The sequence below is a fragment of the Neophocaena asiaeorientalis genome, unplaced genomic scaffold (assembly GCF_003031525.2).
Source record: "Neophocaena asiaeorientalis asiaeorientalis breed wild unplaced genomic scaffold, Neophocaena_asiaeorientalis_V1.1 scaffold31, whole genome shotgun sequence".
Lineage (NCBI taxonomy): Eukaryota > Metazoa > Chordata > Mammalia > Artiodactyla > Phocoenidae > Neophocaena > Neophocaena asiaeorientalis.
The window spans coordinates 2,321,338-2,337,690 of NW_020175320.1; the positions used below are offsets into that span (position 1 = coordinate 2,321,338).

General features: G+C 36.9%; 1 protein-coding gene across 9 annotated transcripts in view; it reads left to right on the top strand.

Moving 5' to 3' along the window:
• The window catches only part of HERC4 (HECT and RLD domain containing E3 ubiquitin protein ligase 4), a 133,135-nt gene that overhangs the window by 42,201 nt on the left and 74,581 nt on the right, over positions 1-16,353 (top strand). For all 9 annotated transcript variants that reach the window (XR_003005994.1, XR_003005995.1, XM_024765513.1 and 6 more), the window contains one exon: positions 5,801-5,931. Coding sequence is in view for 7 of the 9 variants with exons in the window: in XM_024765513.1 (XP_024621281.1) it covers positions 5,801-5,931 (131 nt within the window). In the remaining 2 variants the exon portion in view is untranslated. The remainder of the gene's footprint in view (positions 1-5,800; positions 5,932-16,353) is intronic.

The following is a 16,353-nucleotide window of genomic DNA, read 5'->3' on the forward strand; positions in this document are numbered from 1 at the left end:
GTACCCCACTTTCAACAGAGACTGGATCATCCTGACAGAAAATCAGTAAGGAATATTTGACTTGAAGTACAGTTTATATCAAATGGACCTAACAAACATATACAGAACATTGTATCCAAGAGTAGCAGGAGATACATTCTTCTCAAGCAAACAGTGGAACATTCTGCAGGAGAGATCATGCTAGGTCAAAAACACGTCTTAACAAATATAAGACGATTGAAATAATATCATGTATGTTTTCCAACCATAGTAGTATGAAACTAGGAATCATTAACAGGAGGAAAGCCAGAAAATTCACAAATATGTGGAAATTAAAAAGTACACTCTGGGCTTCCCTGGTGGCGCAGTGGTTGAAAGTCCGCCTGCCGATGCAGGGGACATGGGTTCATGCCCCGGTCCGGGAAGATCCCACATGCTGCGGCTGGGCCTGTGAGCCATGGCTGCTGAGCCTGCACGTCCAGAGCCTGTGCTCCGCAATGGGAGAGGCCCACGTACCGCAAAAAAAAAAAAAAAGTACACTTGTGAATAATCATTGGGTCATAGAAGAAATAAAAGGGAAATTTTAAAATATCTTGAGAAATGAAAATGGGAACACGACAAAACTTATGGGAAGCAGCAAAAGCAGCTCTAATAGGGAAGTTTATAGCAATAAACACCTACAATAAGAAAAAAGATTGCAAATAAACAGCTTAATTTTATTCCTCAAGGAACTAGGAAAAACAACATACTAAGTCCAAAGTTAGCAGAAGGAAGGGAATTACAAAGATCAGAGCAGAAATAAATGAAATAGAGATTAGAAAAACATCAGAGAAGAACAACACACCTAAGAGCTGTTTTTCTGAAAAGATTTTTTTTAATGGACAAATCTTTAGCTAGACTAAGAAGAAAAGACTCAAATAAAATCAGACCGGGAGGAGACATTACAGCTGATAATGCAGAAATACAAAGGTTCATAAGAGACTACTATCAATAATTATATACCAACAAATTTATCACATAACCTAGATGAAATGGATACATTCCAGAAGCATACTAACTGCCAAAACTGAATCATAAACAAAATCTGAAAATACCTCTGATGAGTAAGGAGATTGAATCAGTAGTCAAAAGTCTCCCAACAAAGAAAAGCACAGGACTGGATGTCTTCAAAAATCTCCCAACAAAGAGAAGCTCATTCACTGGATGGTGAATTCTGCTATTTAAAAAATAATTAACACCAGTCAATCTCAAACTCCTTTGAAAAACAGAAGAGGAGGGAACACTTCCAAACTTATTTTATAAGGCTAGCACCATCCTGATACCAAAGACATAGAAAGACACTGCGAGGAGAGTAAATTACAAGCCAACATCCTTGATGAATGTAGATGCAGAACTACTCAATACTAGCAAACTAAATTCAACAGTACATTTAAATGATTATATAGCCAGTGATCAAGTGGGATTTATCCCTGGGATGCAAGGATGGTTCAGCATTTACAAATCAGTGTTATACACCACATTAACAGAATGAAGGATACAAATCATATTATCATCTTAGTAGATACAAGAAAAGCATTTGACGAAATTGAGCATCTTTTTATGATAAAAACTGTCAAAGTGAATATGGAGGGAACATGCCTCAACATAATAAAGGCCATCTATGACAAACCCACCACTAACATAATACTTAATGGTGAAAATTTGAAAGCTTTTCCTTTAAGATCAGGAACAAGACAGGATGCCCACTCTGACCACTGCTATTCAAGATAATACTGGGAGTCCTAGCCACAGCAGTTAGTCAAGAGAAAGAAATTAAAGGCATCCAAATTAGAAAGGAAAAACTAAAATTGTCTCTTTGCAGATGTCTTGATATTTTATATAGAAAACCCTAAAGATTCCTCAAAAAATCTGTTAGAACCAATAAATACAGTGAAGTTGTAGGATACAAATTAACATATAAAAATCAGTTGTGGGGGTGCTTCCCTGGTGGCTCAGTGGTTGAGAATCCGCCTGCCAATGCAGGGGACACAGGTTCGAGCCCTGGTCTGGGAAGATGCCACGTGCTGCAGAGCAACTAAGCCTGTGCGCCACAACTACTGAGCCTGTGCGCTAGAGCCCATGAGCCACAACTACTGAGCCTACATACCACAACTACTGAAGCCCACACACCTAGAGCCCGTGCTCCGCAACAAGAGAAACCACTGCAGTGAGAAGCCCACGCACCGCGATGAAGAGTAGCCCCCGCTCGCCTCAACTAGAGAAAGCCCGCACACAGCAATGAAGACCCAACACAGCCAAAAAAAAAAAAATCAGTTGTGGGACTTCCTTTGTGGTCCATTGGCTAAGACTCCATGCTCCTAATGCAGGTGGCCCAGGTTTGATCCCTGGTCAGGGAACTAGATCCCACATGCTGCAACTAAGAAGTTTGCATTCCGCAACTAAAGATCCCACATGCTGCAACAAAGATCCCACAGATGACAATGAAGATCCTGCGTGCCACAACTAAGGCCTGACGCAAACAAATAAGCAAGTAAATATTTTTTAAAGGATCAGTTGTGTTTTTATACACTGAAAACAAACTATCTGAAAAAGAAATGAAGCAGTAGTCCCATTTACAATAGTATCAAAAACGTAATGCTGGGCTTCCCTGGTGGCGCAGTGGTTGAGAGTCCGCCTGCCGATGCAGGGGACACGGGTTCGTGCCCCAGTCTGGGAAGATCCCACATGCCGTGGAGCAGCTGGGCCTGTGAGCCATGGCTGCTGAGCCTGCAGTCTGGAGCCTGTGCTCCTCAATGGGAGAGGCCACAACAGTGAGAGGCCCGCGTACCGCAAAAAAACCCAAACAAACAATAAAAAACCCCGTAATGCTTAGTAATAAAGGTGAGCCAAGCAGATGAAAGACCTGTACACTGAAAACTGTATGAGACGTCAATGAAAGAAACTGAAGAAAACAGAAATAATTGGAAAGATATCTCATGTTCTTGGATTGGAAGAAGTAATATTGTTAAAATATCCATACTGCTCAAAGTGAGCTACAGATTCAATGCAATCTCTCTCCAGATTCCAGTGACATTTTTCACAGAAATAGAACAATCTTAAAATTCATATAGAACCACAAAAGACTCAGAATAGCCAAAGCAGTCTTGAGAAAGAACAATGAAGTGAAGGCATAACAGTTTCTGATTTTAAACTATATTACAAAGCTGTAGTAATCAAAGCAGTATGATACTGGCATAAAAGCAGACACATATACCAGCCAAACAGAATAGATCACCCAGAAATAAATGCAATTAATCATTGATACGGTGCCAAGAGCACACAGTGGAAAAGGATAGCCTCTTCAATAAATGATGCTGGGAAATATGGATATCCATATGCAAAAACTGGACTTCTAATTCACACCACTCACAAAATGTAGCTCAAATGGAGTAAAGACTTAAATGTAAGACCTGAAACTGTAAAACTTCTAGGAGAAAACATGGGAAAGTTCCTTGACATTAGTCTTGGTAGGCATTTTTTGGATGTGACACCAAAAGCGCACGGGTAACAAAAGCAAAAGTAAACTAAAAGCTTCTGCACAGCAAAGAAAACAGTCAACAAAATTAAAAGTCATCCTGTGGAATGAGAGAAAATATTTGTAAATCATATATCTGATTAAGGGTTAATACTTAAACTATATAAGGAACTCACGTAACTCATGGCTGAAAAACAATGTAAATTTAAAATGGGCAAAGGGCCGGAATAGACATTTTTCCAGAGTAGATATACAAATGACCAAAAGGTACATGATAAGGGTGCTCAATGTCAATATCACAATCATCAGGAAAATACAGATCAAGACCACAATGAGATATCACCTCACATCTGTTAGGATTGCTATAATTTTTTTAAAAAAGGACAAGTATATGGAGGAAAGGGGAGCCCTGTATACTGCTGGTGGGAATATAAATTGGTACGGCCATTAGGGAAAACAATATGAAGCTTCCTCAAAAACTTAAAAATAGAACTACTGTAGGACCCAGCAATTCCACTTTTGGATGTATTTCTGAAGGAAATGAAAACAGGGTCTCAGAGAGGTAAATACATTCTCATGTTTTTTGAAGCATTATTCACAATAGCCAAGATACTTAACCTAAGTGTCCCTTGCTAAATGAGTGGATAAAGGAAATGTGATGTGTACATGTCTGTGTGCATATGTGCGCGCGCGCGCACACACACACACACACTGGAATATTATTCAGCCATAAAAAGGGGAAATCCTTTCATTTGTGACAACATATATGAACCTCAAGGGCATTATGGTAAGTGAAATAAGCCAGGCAAAGACAAACACTAAATGGTATCACTTATATGTGGCATTGTTAAAAAAAAAAAAAAAAAAAAAAAAGTGGGGTGGGGACAGAAAGTCAAATTCATAGAAACAAAGAGTAGAATGGTGGTTGCCAGGGTGTAGGGGGTGAGGGAAATGGGGATATGTGGTCAAAGGGTACAAACTTTCTGTTACAAGATTATTAAATTCTGAGGATCTAATGTATAGCATGGTGACTGTAATTGACGATACAGTATTCTATGCTTGAAATCTGCTAAGAGTAGATCTGAAGCTTTCTCACACACACACAAGAAGGATTATATGAGGTTTGGAAGTGTTAATTAACTTGACTGGTAATAATTTCACAGAGTATATGTATGTCAAGTCATGTTGTGCCCTTTATATACAATTTTATGTCAAGTCAATGATATCAATAAAACTGGAAAAAACATAAGAAATAAAAAACACTTGCTATTTCTGTCCAAAAAAAGGAAATTAATACTTTTTGTGTGATAATAGTATTGTGTCATATATTTTTATCCGTTAGAGGTATATGCCATTGAAGATACATATGCATTTATATGTGAAATGATTTGTTGACCACAGTGTACTTTAAAGTACTCCAGTACTTTTTTTGCTTTAAAGTACCCCCCTAAAAGGGAAGTGGGACGGGCATCAATGAAACAGGATTATCTGAGTTTTGCCATTTGAAACTGAGTGATGTTATGTGATCATTCATATATAGATAAATACATATATGTATATATGTCTTTTGTGCATTTGTTTAAATTTCCCATGATAAAAAAATTTTAAACAAAAAAATCAATTTCCTTACATAGTAATCTGTATAAATACTTATATCCTGCTTTCATCATTTAGTAGCATAAATTTGTACACATAGCTGCAACTATGAAGAAAAGCAGTTGAATTGAAAAGTACTAACTGTGCTTGTGTTAAAATGTCATCATGAATTACTTTTTAAAAACATAACCTTTAATCCTGTTATGCATTTTTATGATAAATATTTTAAAGACCATTTATATTTTATGCTAAGACCATTTATGCTAAGAATAGCTATATTAGTACACTCTCTGGTTACATACACTCTTTTTTTGCAGAGCTACTTTGGAAACTGAAAATGATACCATTTTTAGGTTTTGTGAAATTTTATAGGTGTGTACTTGTGATTCAACAAGACTATAATGATAGTAAAAGGCAATGCAAAAAATAATCATTAGTATCTCTTTAATGATGACTTTATAATGATGAGAACATAGTTAAATACTTTTAAAGTATGTGAAAATAATAAGCCATATCAGCTTGGAACTCTTAGATTTAAGACATTTTACCTTGAAAAGTCAAGGTATCTTGACTATCTTATCATCTGTTAAATTGTGAAGACAATAGAAGAGAAAATTTGACTCCATATTAAAGATTAACTTATTTTCCTGAAGATTATTTTCTTTTATCAGGCTTTCTAATGACAAAGGGTTTTGTTTTTGTTTTTTTTAGGAAGGTGGAGTGTTTACTTTCGGAGCTGGAGGGTATGGTCAGTTGGGTCATAACTCTACCAGTCATGAAATAAACCCAAGGAAAGTGTTTGAACTTATGGGAAGCATTGTCACTCAGATTGCTTGTGGAAGGTAAGCAGTTTTAGAAAAGAGTATTTTCATCTATAGCCCAATTATTTAGGATTTTTTTTTAACAGTCCAGGGGTCTTTTTTTTTTTTTTTAATCTATTATGCCATGAATTAATAGGGAATGGCTTCTAGCAGCTTAGGCCTCTTTCCATTGGTTCTCACAAAGTGTGCTTCTGTGGTGGAACAGGCTGGCACTTCATTTGAACCTGAGTGCCTTTCTGTTTGGCTTCCTTTGTTTTTTTTTCTTTCTTTCTTTTTTAAATTGGAGTATAATTGTTTTACTATGTTGTTACTTTCTGCTGTACAACAAAGTGAATCAGCTATATATATACGTATATCCCTTCCCTCTTGGAAAAAAGTCATCAGACACTGAGCTGAGCTCCCTGTGCTATACAGCAGGTTCCCACTAGCTATCTGTTTTGTACATGGTAGTGTATATATGTGAATCCTAATCTCCTAATTCATTCCACACTCCCTTTCCCCCACTGTGTCCACCCTCCCATTCTCTACATCTGTGTCTCTATTCCTACCCTGCAAATAGGATAATCTGTACCATTTTTCTAGATTCCACTTATATGCGTTAACATACGAATTTGTTTTTCTGACTTCACTCTGTATGACAGACTTTAGGTCCATCCATGCCTCTACAAATGACCCAGTTTTTTTTTTTTTTTTTTTAATGACCTGGTTTTGTTCCTTTTTATGGCTGAGTAATATTCCACCGTATATATGTACCTCATCTTCTTTATCCATTTATCTGTCAGTGGACATTTAGGTTGCTTCCATGTCCTGGCTATTGTGAATAGTGCTGCAATGAACATTGGGGTACATTTTTTTTTTTCCTGATCATTTTTCTTCATATGTTTCAGGAAGCTATCAGGGTGCTGAATATGCTTCATATGTACATTAATTCTCTTGGCAAGAAGAATCTTGCCCTTAACTTGTTTGTTTACAACAGTGCCAATAGCATGCAGGGTAACATTGTAGACTCTTCCAGTTTTACCTTGGTAACATTTGTGGGGCATTTCTTTTTGAACAGTGTCATTTCCTTGATGTTTACAGTATCACATAGTTTCTTGTAGATTTGCATGTGTTGTGGCCAAAGGAGGAACTTCATGTTTTCTGGAATGCCTCGATAAGATATAGTGGTGCCTCTCCTCTTTCCCTTTGTGTTAGTCATTTTTGCAAATTACTGTAATATGGTAGTTCCAACTGAAAGTGGAGATTTTTAAAATGAATTGTTCAGGAATCTAGTAATCTAAAACAAAAAACCATTATCTTCTACCTGCCTGATTGGCTGCTAAGGAATCATAGTAAGAGGAGAAACTTCTTTTATACTGATTATTTTACCTTTCTCTATTTGAAACAAATTTATCTGAGGCAAGATATTAATAAGGTAAATGTAATACTGTATATAACATTAAGTAAATATAATTTATTGTATGTAACATCACACTTGAAGGGAAACTATAGATTGTCCTTTTTTCTTTTCCACCTTTTTTTTCTTTAAAGAATGAAGAAATTGACCAATTAATTACTTAAGACATAAGATTAGTTAGTGGTGAAAGTTGAATTGGACTACTGATCTCCTGATTCCCAGTTGTTGGGAGTAGATAGGAATCAGAGCTTTGTAACTGAGCTTCATCTTTGATGGATTAAATTTTGGTGGATTCCGCAGAGGCAAAATATCCTTTGCTTGACTAACTCAGTTTTGACCACTTAGCTTAGTTTTCCAGCTAGTATGTATCTTTATGCAATATAGTTAAGTTTTCCAATATTAATTCAAGTACACAGAATTACACTGTAGGTAGCCTTTGGTGACTTTTTTCTTTTTTTAACATCATGCTATATGATTATCCATATGTGTATAGCTATGGTTCTCCATCGTTAGGTCTTATTGCTGTGTTTTACTCAATTATATGCATATATAATTATTTTCTCAGTCATGGGCATTTGGGTATTTCCAGTTTTTGGCAATTACAAATAATGTTGCTTTGAACATTTATTATGTAATATACATAAACTTTAATATTTCTAAAGTATATACCTAGAATGGAATTTCTGGGCCAGAGAGTATACTGAATTTGAGTTTTGCAGGTTAATGTCACCCTATTTACCAGAATGGTTATACCAGTTTACCTTCCCATCATTATTGTATAAGAATTCCTGTGTCCTTTTCACCATTTGGTATTGTTAGACTTTTAAATTTTTGCTAATCTCTTGGATATATAGTGGTAGTTAATCATGATTTTAATTTGCATTTCCATGATTTGATAGGGATTGCATTGAGTTGGTAGATCACTTTCAGAAGTATTGATGTCTTAACAATTTTAAGTCTTTCAAGCCATGAATGTGGGATGTCTTTCCATTTATTTACTTTCTTTCAGTAATATTTTGTAGTTTTCATTGTATATCTTTTATCTATTTGCTTTCTCTATGCCTCACACTTTTTTTTGTCCCTGATTTTCTACATTATTGCCTTCTTCTGTGTTTAGTTTATTTTTTGCAGTGAAACGTTTTAGTTTCCTCTCATTTTCTTTTCTGTATATTCTATAGCTATCTTTTTGTGGTTACCATGGGGATTACATTTAATATCCTAAAGTTATTAACACTCTAACTCAAATTTATACTAGGTCAACTTCAATAATATACAAAACTTTGTTCCTATATAGCTCTGTCCCCACCCCATTTCAGTTATTGGTGTCACAAGATAACTTTTGTATACATTGTGTGTCAGAAAACATAAATTAATAATTTTATGCATTAGTCTCTTAAATTCTGTAGAAAACAAAATTTGGAGGAAAAAAAACACAAAATTACAATAATACTAGCTTTTATAATCACCCATATATTTACCTTTACTGAGATCTTTATTTTTTCATACAGCTTCAAGTTACTGTCTAGTGTCCTTTCATTTCAACCTGTAGGATTCCTTTTAGTATTTCTTTAAGGGCAGGTCTGGTGATAAACTCCCTGAGCTTTTATCTGTAAATGTCTTAATTTCTTTCTCACTTTTGAAGGACAGTTTTGTCAGATATCAGATTCTTTGTTGACAGGTTTTTTCTTTCAGCAGTTTGAATGTATAAGCCCACTGCCTTCTGACCTGCAAAGTTTCTGCTGAGAAGTCTACTGATAATCCTATTGAGGATCCCTTGTATGTGACAAGTCACTTCTCTCTTGCTTCATTCAGGTTTCTTTGTCTTTCGACAGTGTGATTGTAATGTGTCTCAGTATGGGTCTCTTTCAGTTCATCCTACTTGGAGTTTCTTGATGTTTATGTCCAAGTTTGGGTATTTTTTGGTTATTATTTCTTCAAATGATCTTTTTACCTTCTGGAATGTCCCACAGTGCCTATGTTCGTCCACTTGATGATGTCCCTTAGGTCCCTTAGGTTCTCTTTACTTTTGTTTAGTCTTTTTTCTTTCTTTTCCTGAGACTTAATAATTTCAATTGTTTTATGTTCAAGTTCCTGTATTCTTTTTTCTTTCTGCTCAAATCTGCCTTTGAATCCCTCCAGTGAGTTTTTTATTTTAGTTAATGTATTTTTCATCTCCAGAACTTCCTTTTGGTGTGTTTTTAGGTTTTCTATTTTTTTATTGGTATTTCCATTTTCTTCATATATTTTCTTGACTATTTCCATGTCTTCCTTTTGTTATTTGAGCATCTTTAAGAAAATTATTTTAGTTTTTGTCTGTTAAGGTTCATCATCTGGTTGTTCTCAGGGAACAACCCTGTTTTATTTTTTTAAAGTAGACTTTATTTTTTACAGCATTTTTAGGTTCACCAGAAAATTAAATGGTATATTTGTTTCAGTTGATGAACCTGCTGTTGACAAAAATAATAAACAATCTGTAATAGGAAAAGAAAGGAGTTTTATTTGAGCCAAACTGAGGACAATAGCCTGGAAGACAGCTTCTCATATAACTGAGGAACTACTCCTCCAGAGAAGCATGGTTTTCAGCACAGTTTTATATCTTGTCAGAAGAAAGAACATCAGACAAGTCAGGGATACATTCCTTCAGGGTTTCCCAAAAAACAGATCAGCATGTACACAGCAAGTCCATATGGCCTTGGCACCTGGGAAGAGAGTCTTACCATCTAAGGAGTGCCAGCATTGGCATCCCAGGAAGGGAGGGATTTAATCTTTATTTTTAACATGGATATTCTTTACTTCAGGTCATTGTGCCCTTCTCTTTAATAATTACAGCAGATATACTGTAATTTGATAGGCCACAAACAGACTGTTTTAGTTAGGATTAAAATCACATTAACTTATGTATAAGCCAGAATGACTTCCCCATACCTCAATATGTGAAAATTTCTTTCATCACTACATTGACAGGTCATTTCATCACTACATTGACAGGTCATTACAGGTGTACATAGTGAATGTTAGGGTTCATTCTGTGGGTTTGGACAAATGTATAATGATGTGCATCCACCATTATAGTATCATACAGGGTAGTTTCAATGCCCTAAAAATCCTGTATGCTCCCCTTATTTATCCCCCCCACTTCCCTAACTCCTTGCAGTCACTGATTTTTACTCTCATAGTTTTGCCTTTTCCGGAATGAAATATAGTTGGAGTCACATAGTATGTAGACTTCTCAGATTGTCTTCTTTCACTTAGTAATATGCATTTATGGTTCCTCCATGTTTTTTCATGGCTTGATTGCTGATTTCTTTTTAATGCTAACTAATATTCCAGTGTCTAGATGTACCAGTTTGTTTATCCATTCACCTACTGAAGGACATCTCGGTTGCTTTCAAGGTTTGGCAGTTATGAATAAAGCTATTACAAATATCTGTGTCAGGTTTTTGTGTACACACAGGTTTTTGTGTACACACAGGTTTTTAACTCTTTTGGATGAATAATGAAGAGCACAATTGCTGAATCATATTGTAACAGTATGTTTAGTTTTGTAAAAAACCATAAAACTGCCTTCCAAAGGAGCTATATCATTTTTTCCTTTGAATGCGCCTTACTTTCCAATTTCTTTGTATTCTCTGTGACTTTTTTTCTTTTTGAAAACTGTACATTTGAACCTAATAATGTGGTAACTCTAGAAATAATATTCTTTCCCTTCTCTAGGGTTTGCTGTTTTTTGTTTTGTTTTTATTTTTTGATTTTTATAGGTTGTCTCTGTGCCAAGGATCAGCCTGAGGTATAAACATAAGGTCTTCTCAGGTCATTTCTGAGACTGCACCTTTTCCGGGGCGTGCACAATGACTTTCTAAATTCCTGTGTATATGCAGTTACATTTGAATATCCTAGGTCTTAAATGACTGACTTCTAAAAGGGGCAGAAGAAAAAAGAAAGGGGAGAAAATAGAAGAAAATAAAAGGGAAGAAAACACCAGCCACCAGCCCTTTAAATCCTCTGGAAGTCTCTTCAGCTGGAGGTGAATAGGCTTGTAACAGTGGTCAGAAGGGGTGCAGAAAAGACTTACCCACGTTTGTATCTGTACCTCTGTGATCAGAAGCAGTGATCAGAGGACCAATCTCAAATATAAGGACCTTATTGCCTACCCTGGCTCCCACAAGCTATGTCTGAGATACTCTTGGAGCATGTGGATTATTGCCTGTCACAGGGCTGAGGGTGAAGGGGGGTAGGTAGCTACTACTGTGCTAAGTGCTGAAATTAATCATAATTAACTGCAGTTTACTACCCAAGCCTTCCCTTGGAAATTGCAAGCCTTTAATAGACGTCAGAGTTTTAAAATAGTTATATCAGACAGATTCTGTCACAGCAGTTGTTGTCTAAGCTAGGAGACAGATTCCTGGTGCTTCCTGCTCCACCATCTTCTCAGAATCATCCTCTCATACCTCCATCTTTGAAAACTCCTTTGCCCTCCTGCTTTTTAGTGCTACCGTTGCCATAAATTAAGTTCCATGTGTATGTGGATCTATTTCTGTCTTCTCTATCTTATTCCTTCAATCTGTGTGTCTATCCCTGTTTGATTATTCTTGATTTCTCCTTGTATGTCTGTCAGTTTTTGCTTTTGAGGCTGTGTTCTTAAGTGTATAAAATTTAAATTTTATCCATTCTTGATGAATTGAACCTTTTGTCTTTGTGGTGGTGATCCTCTAGATCTCTAATATCATTTTTGTTTCCTTAAAATCTGTTTTATCTGATGTGAATAGAGCTCCACCTGCTTTTATATTGATATATATATATTTTATCTATTTATTTTTTTTCTATTCTTTTACTTTGTCTTTCTGTATGTTTTAGATAAATCTCATGTAAATAGCATTAAGTTAGATTTTTAAAAAAAATCCATCCTAACAATCTTTGTCTTTTAAATGGACAGATTTGGCAAGTTTTATTTTTTTTAATTATTACTAATATATTTGGGTTTAAACCTGCCATCATATTTTGTACTGTTTGTGCTACCAGTTTATTTTCGTTTTCTTTCTTTGTTGCCTTTCTTTGGATTAATAATTTTTTTAAAAAATTTATTTATTTTTGGCTGTGTTGGGTCTTCCTTGCGGTGCGCGGGCTTCTCATTGCCTTGGCTTCTCTTGTTGCAGAGCATGGCCTCTAGTGCGCGGCCTTCAGTAGTTGTGGCTCGCGGGCTCTAGAGCGCAGGCTCGGTAGTTGTGGCGCACGGGCTTAGCTGCTCTGCGGCATATGAGATCTTCCCGGACCAGGGCTCGAACCCGTGTCCCCTGCATTGGCAGGTGGATTCCCAACCACTGCACCACCAGGGAAGCCTGGATTAATAATTTTTTTAGTCAGTTTATTTGTTTTAATTAATTAATTTATGGCTGTGTTGGGTCTTCGTTGCTGCGCGTGGGCTTTCTGTAGTTGCAGTGAGCAGGGGCTACTCTTCATTGCGGTGCATGGGCTTCTCATTGCAGTGGCTTCTCTTGTTGAAGAGCACGGGCTCTAGGTGTGTGGGCTTCAGTAGTTGTGGCACACGGGCTCAGTAGTTGTGGCTCGTGGGCTTAATTGCTCTGCGGCATGTGGGATCTTCCAGGAACAGGGCTTGAACCCGTGTCCCCTGTATTGGCAGGCAGATTCTTAACCACTGCACCACCAGGGAAGTCCTTTTAGTCAGTTTAATTCCCTCTACCCATTTGGAAATATGGGAACTCTTTTTTAGTTGTTACTCTAGAAATAACAACATTAATCTTTAAGTTATATTAATACTTTCCCCCTTTTCTGGAAGTTGTAAGACCTCCATTTACCTTCACAACTTTTCATTCTCTATATTTATTTATTTTCTTTTTTAGGCCACGCCGTGCAGCATGTGGGATCTTAGTTCCCTGACCAGGGATCGAACCCATGCCCCCTGCATTGGGAGTGCAGAGTCTTAACAACTGGACCACCAGGGAATTCCCATTCATTCTCTATATATTTTTAAACCCCAGAAGAATATTGCTTCATATAGTCAGTGTACATTTAGAAATGGCTCTACATACATTTACTACCATTTTTTTCTCTTTAGTTTTTACAATTAGTTTCATTTTCCTTTTATCAGCCACCCTTTGGAATTTTCTTTAAGTAGATTTGCAGGTGGCAGACTCTTGTGTGTATCTAAAAATGTCTGTATTGCACCTTCGTTCATGAATGATGTTGTTGGTTATAGAATTCTAGGTTGGCATTTGCTTGCCGCACTTAAGATAATGTTCTACTGTCTTTCGGCTTCAGTTTTTCTGAGAAGTCGGCTGCTGGTATGTTGCTCCTTTGAAGGTAATTTGTCTCTTTTCTCTCTCTCTTCAGTTTTGCTTTCATTTGTCAAGGTATGGATTTCCTCATTTTCTTACTGGACTTCTTGAATCTGTGGAATAATCTCTCTTTAGATACAACTTTTCCTTTCCTCATAGGACTCTGATTGGATGTGTATTAAATCGTCTCACTCCACCTTGTAGTCTTACTTTCCACATTTTTGTCCCTCTTTGCTGCCTTCTTGATTACTTTTATGATTTATATTTCAGTTCATTAATTCTCATACTATATTTTTGGTTAAACCTGTGTTCTTGATTTTGGTTATTGTGATTTTTCAGTTCTGGTGTTTCATACTGGTTCTTTTTAAAAATCTGAAACAAATTTTTTCTTTAATCTTTCCAGCTGTCTGTCAGTTTTCAACCTTGGCCTTTATTTCTTGGACATTAAACAAGTATTAAACATAATTATTCTAGATTCTTGTGTTTGAAAATTCTGATATCTGAAATCTTTAGGGATCTATTTCTATTGTTTATTCTTTCTGCTAGGTTTTGTTCATGGTACCCTGTTTCTTTGCCCAGTTTTGTGTGTTTGACCATGTATTTGAAAAATTATTTATGGGGATGATTTGACAAAGCCTTCCTTTCCTTTTTTCATATATGAATCAGGATAAAAGGTAAATAAAAGCTCAACATATAAGTGAGCAGAAATGCTTGCTCTCTTAATCTTGTTTATTAGACTGTTGAAGTTATACATGAATATATATTCACTAAAGTGTAGAGAGTTCAAATTTCCTTGTTTATCCACTTCATGAGTAATTCATTAAAAGATTATAAATATTTTTAGGTAATTTTTTTCCAATGAAATATTTAATCAGTCCCTTGTGAGATATCACAGATTGTTTAATGTTATCCAGTTTTGTAATTCTTAACAGAAAAAATGTGCGTGATTTTAATAGTTATTCTTAGCTCTGTAAACTTAGTTCTTTCCAGTAATTTTATTTATTTAATTATTGGACTGGGGGTGGAATTTGTTATATATTAATTGAGATGTAAAAAATTATCTACAGAGGGAATGTCGGTTGGTATCATGACCAGTTTGATTTCCAGATAGTTGGTACTGGAAGAACTATGTATTATTTCCTTATTAAATAATTGTCCGAAACTTCCTGAAGGAAGCAGGCAAGGGACACCAGAAATGTGAACTCATCAAAGAGATAATCCAAACGGAAAATATTCAAATTCCAGTAGTATAGCATCATATTGTTTTTGAGCTATTATATCAAATATAGGACTTGAGATAGTTATGTTTGTTCAGTGGCTCTCAACTCTTGACTTCATGCTGTAATCCTTCGGAGAGTTTTTAGTAATATGTGTTGTTGCCTAGGCTCACTCCTAGGCAACTCCAAAATGCAGCCAGGGTTAAGAACCACCGCTTCAGTAGACCAGTTTGAAGAGGAATTTAACAAACTAGTATTGAGCAGTTGTTTTTAAACTGTTGATGTGTTCCTTTGAAATGTCACAGTGGCTGCTTCCTGAAGGAGGCAGACTGGGCAATGTTAAACCCTTCTTTAGCCAGAACAGTTTGTCTGTTTTATATGCTAGGATTCCATTTAATGTTTATTTTGTTAAGAGTATTCTTGATTTAGAATTTTTTTATTAACCTTGGTTCATCTGGCTCTGAAATAAGATGGTTGTTAGATTCTACTTAGTTTTCCAGTAATGTGACAGACTAGATAACTTGAAAACCCTTTTGAATCAAAACACCTTTTAGGGCTTCCGTGGTGACGCAGTGGTTGAGAGTCCGCCTGCCAATGCAGGGGATGCGGGTTCGTGCCCCGGTCTGGGAGGATCCTGCATACCACAGAGCGGCTGGGCCCGTGGGCCATGGCCGCTGAGCCTGCGCGTCCGGAGCCTGTGCTCCGCAGCGGGAGAGGCCACAACAGTGAGAGGCCCGCATACTGCAAAAAAACAAACAAACAAAAAACCCAAAACACCTTTTAAATACTATAGATTAGTTTGCCAGCAAGTAAAGGGAATTCCGCAGGGCAAAAACAAGGAAATCTGAAAACCATACCTTTTAGTTTGAACCGACTCTGGAGCTGCTCTGAAAAAATTTGCCAATCTAGGTAATGTATTAATTAGCTTATTTTGCTAAACAAATCACCCCAAAACTTAGTGGTTTATTAATACAGTGACCTATTTAGCTAATATCTCTGTGGTTCAGTGATTTGGACTGGGCTTAGCTGGGCAGTTCTTTTTTTTTTTTGGCTGCGTTGGGCCTTTGTTGCTGAGCGTGGGCTTTCTCGAATTGTGGCAAGTGGGGACTGCTCTTTGTTGCGGTGCGTGAGCTTCTCGTTGTGGTGGCTTCTCTTGTTGTAGAGCACAGGCTCTTGGAGTGCAGGCTTCAGTAGTTGTGGCACGTGGGCTCAGTAGTTGTGGCTCATGGGCTCAGTAGTTGTGGCTCGTGGGCTTAGTTGCTCTGCAGTGTGTGGATCTTCCCGGACCAGGGATCGAACCCGTGTCCTCTGCATTGGCAGGCAGATTTCTTAACCACTGCGCCACCAGAGAAGTCCCTGGGCAATTCTCATCTTAGCTGAACTCAGTTAATCAGCCGATGATCTGGGTAGGGACTGGGTAGTCTGTGGGGACCTTAGCTGGGTCAGCTTGTCTCTGCTTCAGATTATATATCATCCTTCAAATGCTAACCTTGGGTTATTCTCATGATGGTAGAGCAGAGTTCCAAAAGAGAGAGGG